The 5,146-nt window shown below is 51.8% G+C and overlaps 2 protein-coding genes across 2 annotated transcripts, besides 8 other annotated features; both read left to right on the top strand.

Moving 5' to 3' along the window:
• Positions 1 to 1,823: a sequence feature (heterozygous, Esmeraldo-like haplotype).
• Positions 157 to 185: a microsatellite.
• Positions 255 to 368: a sequence feature (A-rich).
• Tc00.1047053507667.20 (hypothetical protein, conserved) lies at positions 536 to 3,649 on the top strand (the record flags this gene model as incomplete). The annotated part of the gene is made up of 1 exon (XM_798952.1): positions 536 to 3,649. One exon carries the CDS (start codon positions 536 to 538, stop codon positions 3,647 to 3,649), a length of 3,114 nt encoding a protein of 1,037 aa, XP_804045.1.
• Positions 1,824 to 5,146: a sequence feature (haploid, Esmeraldo-like haplotype).
• Positions 3,708 to 3,756: a sequence feature (T-rich).
• Positions 3,766 to 3,793: a sequence feature (AT_rich).
• Positions 4,090 to 4,112: a microsatellite.
• Positions 4,170 to 4,208: a microsatellite.
• Tc00.1047053507667.11 (hypothetical protein, conserved) lies at positions 4,221 to 5,146 on the top strand (the record flags this gene model as incomplete). The annotated part of the gene is made up of 1 exon (XM_798953.1): positions 4,221 to 5,146. A coding segment is annotated over one exon (926 nt), but the record flags the coding sequence as incomplete, so codon positions are not given.

Genomic DNA, 5,146 nt, shown 5'->3' with positions numbered 1-5,146 from the left:
AGAGGAGTGTGTGCAGTATGTACAGTTGTGGGCGGGCAAAAGGTATTTTTTTTTTTTTGACTTATCTCTTTTAACCGTGGAGGGAGCATACGGCACAATGTTGTGGCATTTACTTTGATACCAATGATTTTGGCGTGACTCACGTGCTTTGTTTCGTTTTTTTTTTTTTTTTTTTTTTTTTTTTTGCTATTTGTGTTGTTTTTCTCTCTCTCCTGTCGCGATTCCGGAGGGGCGGCGTTTATATTTCTTTCCCGTCGTTCTTGTTTGCTAGTTGTTGTTGTTGTTTTTTTGTGGGGTTTTTATTTTTTCTTTTTTTTTTTTGCTTACGTCGTCCTTTTGGCTATTTAAACTTTCTTTTTTTTTTATTTACCCCTCCCTTATTTTTCCACTTGCGCCTTACATTTGTTTGCCTCTTCTCTCACTCTCCGTTGCCCACTTCTCGCCCTTGGCCAGCGCCAGGGGAGGCACGGGGACACGCCACCATAGCAAGGAGGATTAATTAGGGCAGGGAGAGAGTGTGAGATTTGAAGGGAGAATGTGTATTCGCTTTTGCCGTCTTGTGCAGGTGTTTCGACTGCGGGGTTCGCCCATCGTCATTTCGGCAGCACAGCTCAATCAGCGGAATTTGCTCTCATCGTTGTCGTCATCTTCCACAGTCAGTGAGGGTGGTCACCACATACGGGAAGGGGCCATGCATCAGCCCGGGGAATCTGGACAACAGGCAGGCTCAAGCAGCACGATTGCCGGGAAGGAGACATGGTCGCAGTTTAGCGCGAAGATGCGGCACGGACGTCGTCGTATTCGAGTTATTGACGTGGCGGCCAAAATGTCTTACGAGTACCAGATTCTGCGAAAGATGTGTAAGCGCCGGCCATCGATGCGTCAATGGGCCGTGCGTGATGACTTCTGCGACATGCATCCCGGCGTTGTCGTCATGTCGCCATCGATGCAGGCAGCCTTCATGAAAGTCTTTCGGCTGAAGGATAAGGGTCTCATCCGCCAGTGCATGCGCGACATCATTCCAGTCATTGAGTACCGAAATCGCGAGGAGCCGGTGCGGCTGCAAGTAAATGCAGCCGAAATGATACCCGAGAACGAGCCGGACACACTGAATCAGAAGAAGCGGGAATTGTTTGAGCGTCGTGAAAAGGGAGAGAACTTTGCAGAGCTTCGCTTACACGACAAGCGCTCACAGGCAAAACTTCGGTTTAAAATACGGCAACGTTTGCTGAAATTTCAACGGCAGTTAGCGGTGGCAAATGCGGTGGCGAGCCGCTCTGTCCTATACTCGGCGGATGATGCCATTGGGTACTTTCTCTTCCGTGGGGCGGCGATGTACGCGGGGATGCACCGTGTCTTCTTTGAGCTTAGCAAGCAGCTCCCACACTTTGTTCCCAAGACGATGTTGGACTTTGGCGCCGGTACCGGCACGGCGACACTTGTCGCGAAGGAGGTCTACGACCCCGGCGCCCTCGCCTACCCGCTGTACCGCTCGCTGCGGCAGACAATGCAAGGAAATGAGTCCTCCCGCATTCACCAACTGGCTGAGTTGCGCTATGATTTAAAACGACTTCAGCGTAACAACGCCGAGAAAAAGAAGGTACGTTTCATGGCTGTGGCAGCCCTGCTGGAGCGGGGCGAGGTGGACCCGGCGGAACTGCCAGAAGATTTGCGACGAGAAATTGCCGAGGTGGCGGCGGCAGCGGCAGCAGCCAAAAAAGAGCGCCTCTCGCGGGAGGCTCACGCGCGTCACCGCGACGTTGTGGATGGGACAGAGTGGGAGAGCGGGGATCCGCTTAACGTCGAACACGCGAACCTCGAGGACCCAAACGACGTCATGGATGGCGAGGGACACGATGAACTGCATGATGGCGGTAGTATACACAAAAAAACGTGGTGGGAACAATTTGTTGATCTGGAAAGCGAGACGGCGCAGCAGCGGGCGGCCAAACGTCTTCGACCTCTGCAGGAGGTGACTGCTGTTGAGCCCAGCCCTGGCATGATGGAGATTGGGACCATGGTGCTGCATGACGACGTGCCAAACGTGATTTGGAAGCGGTATTTACTTCCGGAAGATGAAGTGATCCAGCATGATCTCGTGGTGGCCGCCTACTCCCTCAGCGAAATCGCCACGGTGGAGAATCGTCGAAGAGTGGTGCAACAACTATGGAAGATGACAAAGGGTGTTCTTGTGCTTGTGGAGTTCGCCAACCTCAACAACTTTAACCTTCTCATGGAAGCACGGGATTGCCTCCTCGAGGAAAAGGATGTTGGTCTATGGGACTGGCAGCCCACCATAGTTGGCCCCTGTCCACATGAGAAGCGTTGCCCGTTAAGACACTGCAAGGCAGGAGTGAAGCGAAAACGCATGCGTGTATGCAGCACGGAAGCGCATTATCGAGCCACTTTTGTTGAGGTGTGGGCACGTCATATGCCCTTGAAGGTTGGAGTTGAACCAATCAGCTATTTGATTTTTGCGCGCAATGAACTTGTTCCTGAGCGAGCGCTTCGTCGGCAGGAGCAGATGAAGAAGGCAGAAGAGGCGAAACGTCAGGAAAGGGATGCAAAACAACGGGAGCTCCATGAAGCGTCACTTGCTGTAAAGGATGTTGTTTTTGAGCGGCTCAGTGATGAGGCGCTGCACCGCCCTGAGACGGGCGTGCCAACTCCCCTGCAGCACGCTCTTTCCACGGATAATGTGGAGCCGTTGACGCCACTGGCGGAAGCACTGCGGGATGGGGCGGTGAGCACGGGGGAGGTTGGGCACATGCCGACAGACGTGCCGCGTCTTGTCAAGACAAGTAACACACGTTACAACCGACTCATTTTCCCTCTTCAGATGCCTCCTGCAACCCACAAGTTTAATCGTGCCTTTGTCGACGCAGGGTATCAGCGGCAGCGTGCCATCACACCTGCAGAAATGCTTGTTGTACGCGCCGAGGTGGATCGAATGAGGGAGCGCGTGATGCGAATGGCGCCAAAGTACATGCGTGTGGTGCGTGACCCGCGGTGCCGCGGAAAAGTCCAGGCCGATTTCTGCACTCCAGATGGTGATCTCGTCACCGGTCGTGTGTATCGGCGCTTTTACGGTGACCGCAACCGCGTGAGTGCCCACAGCACGATGCGGTGGCAGCATATTGGTGGGTGGAAGCTACTCAAGCGGCTCAAGCGGGGATCACTCTTCCCTCATGACGTTCCTCTTTATGCCGTCACGAAGCATCCGCAGGTGGAATTCCCCAACACACTGCTTGATGCGCGTCACTCAATAGTGGAGCAGACAGCGATGCAGCACAATGACCCGTTGTCGCTGGTGGAAACACCAGATGACCAACTTGATCGCGAGGAGTTGCGTCTGAAGCGACGGGCGCAGCGAGATGCAGAGTTGCTGCAAAAAGTGGAGGGGAAGTTGGAGGAACTTTTTGGTGCAAAGGTCAAACAAGACACGGACTTGGGTAACGGTCGCATTGACTCCCGTCGCGAGATCACCGAGCAGGAGTGGGCGGACGCCGTGCGCCGCGCCAAAATTCGAACGGTGCAGCACACGAAGAATGCGGTGCCGTTTGCAGCGAAGCAGCGAGCAGCACAACGCGCCTTGCAGATGCGGCGGCGGAACATAAAACGCGAGATGGCGTCAAACAGACGAAGGTAGCGATTGATGCGCATTGCCTTCAAAAACATTTACATTCAAATTGACATGCGGTGGGCGGAGAAAAGAAAAACAAAGGTAAGGAAAAGATTAAAAAAAAAAAAAAAGGAGGGGGCGTGTTAATTTTATTTATTTTATTTATTTTTTGAGTGCACGGACAACGAGAAGGAAATAATGTCCCTCTGCGCTGGTGGTACCCCTTTTCTCTGTTTGTTTATTTGGCCCTTCCACACATCCCACATAAAAATGCCCACCTTTCTATTTTTCTGTTTGTATTTGGGGGAAAAGGGGGAATGAATTGGTCTTGTTTCCTTTTTATTCCTTCTTCATGCCTTTTTTTATGCTCACTCCATACACCCTGCGGCTGAAGGAAAATTAGCTGCTCCTTTTTGTTGTAGTTTTCTTGTGTTTGTGTGTTTCCCTCCCCTACCACCACGTCCCAAACACACACACACACACACACACAAATTAGACACTGAAGGAAATAGAAATACATTCATCTCTCACTTTCAGCGACTACATTTATATATATTTATATTTATATTTATATTTATATATACATTCTCTTTCTTAAATGGGCAACTCTACCAATGTGGTTTACCACATTCGTGTGTTGTTGCTGACGGTGGCGTTTCTCACTGGAGCTTTCATCTTTGCGGATTCCATGCTTTCCAAGAAGGTGTTGCTGTCGAATATGTCGACCGAAGTTTGTCGTGGAATGCGGACCGTGGACCAAGTTGTGATTCTTCTAATTGATGCGTTGCGGCCAGACTTTGCCTTGCCGGCGCTCTCTGAGTATTACTCCACCGGAAATGACTGCAACGCCTCCACCACGCGCGGCGTGGGTGTCTTCCAAAGACGCAACACGACGTTAACATATGTTGAAGGCAAATTGAAAGACATGACACATCCATCGCACGGCTTTTTCTTTTTGGCGGATACGCCCACCGTGACGTCCCAACGGATGAAAGCAATGATGACAGGGACGGTGCCGGCATTTTTTGAGCTGAAGGCAAACCTCAACACGGAAGCCGTAGAAAGTGACAGTTTGTTGCATCAGTTGCGCCGCCGCTCGATTCTCCTTGGCGACGACACTTGGCTGAATATGTTTCCCGACGACGACGACGACACGACGCCGTGGAAGCGCACCCACGCCAGTCCGCCGTACAACATCTCGGATTTTGAAACGAATGACAACAATGTGACGAAAAATATACTGCCAACGCTTCTGTCGGAAACATTGGAGAAGGCGCCGTCGGATTACGCGAAGCTTATCATTGGCCACTACTTGGGTGTTGATCACGTTGGCCATCGTCATCACGCCGACCACCCTGAAATGGATCGGGCACTTGCACGAATCGACGCGATGGTCCATAATTTGACGCACTTCATGCGTCATCAACGCAAAACGCGCATGAGAACGTTGCTGCTTCTCTTTGGGGACCATGGCATGACAAACGCCGGTGATCACGGCGGAGATCTTTCAGGAGATGAGACGTC

The sequence above is a fragment of the Trypanosoma cruzi genome, genomic scaffold (genome assembly GCF_000209065.1).
Source record: "Trypanosoma cruzi strain CL Brener 1047053516307 genomic scaffold, whole genome shotgun sequence".
NCBI classification, from domain to species: domain Eukaryota; phylum Euglenozoa; class Kinetoplastea; order Trypanosomatida; family Trypanosomatidae; genus Trypanosoma; species Trypanosoma cruzi.
The sequence above is the reverse complement of the archived record's forward strand: the minus strand, read 5'-3'. Positions and strand labels throughout refer to the sequence as shown.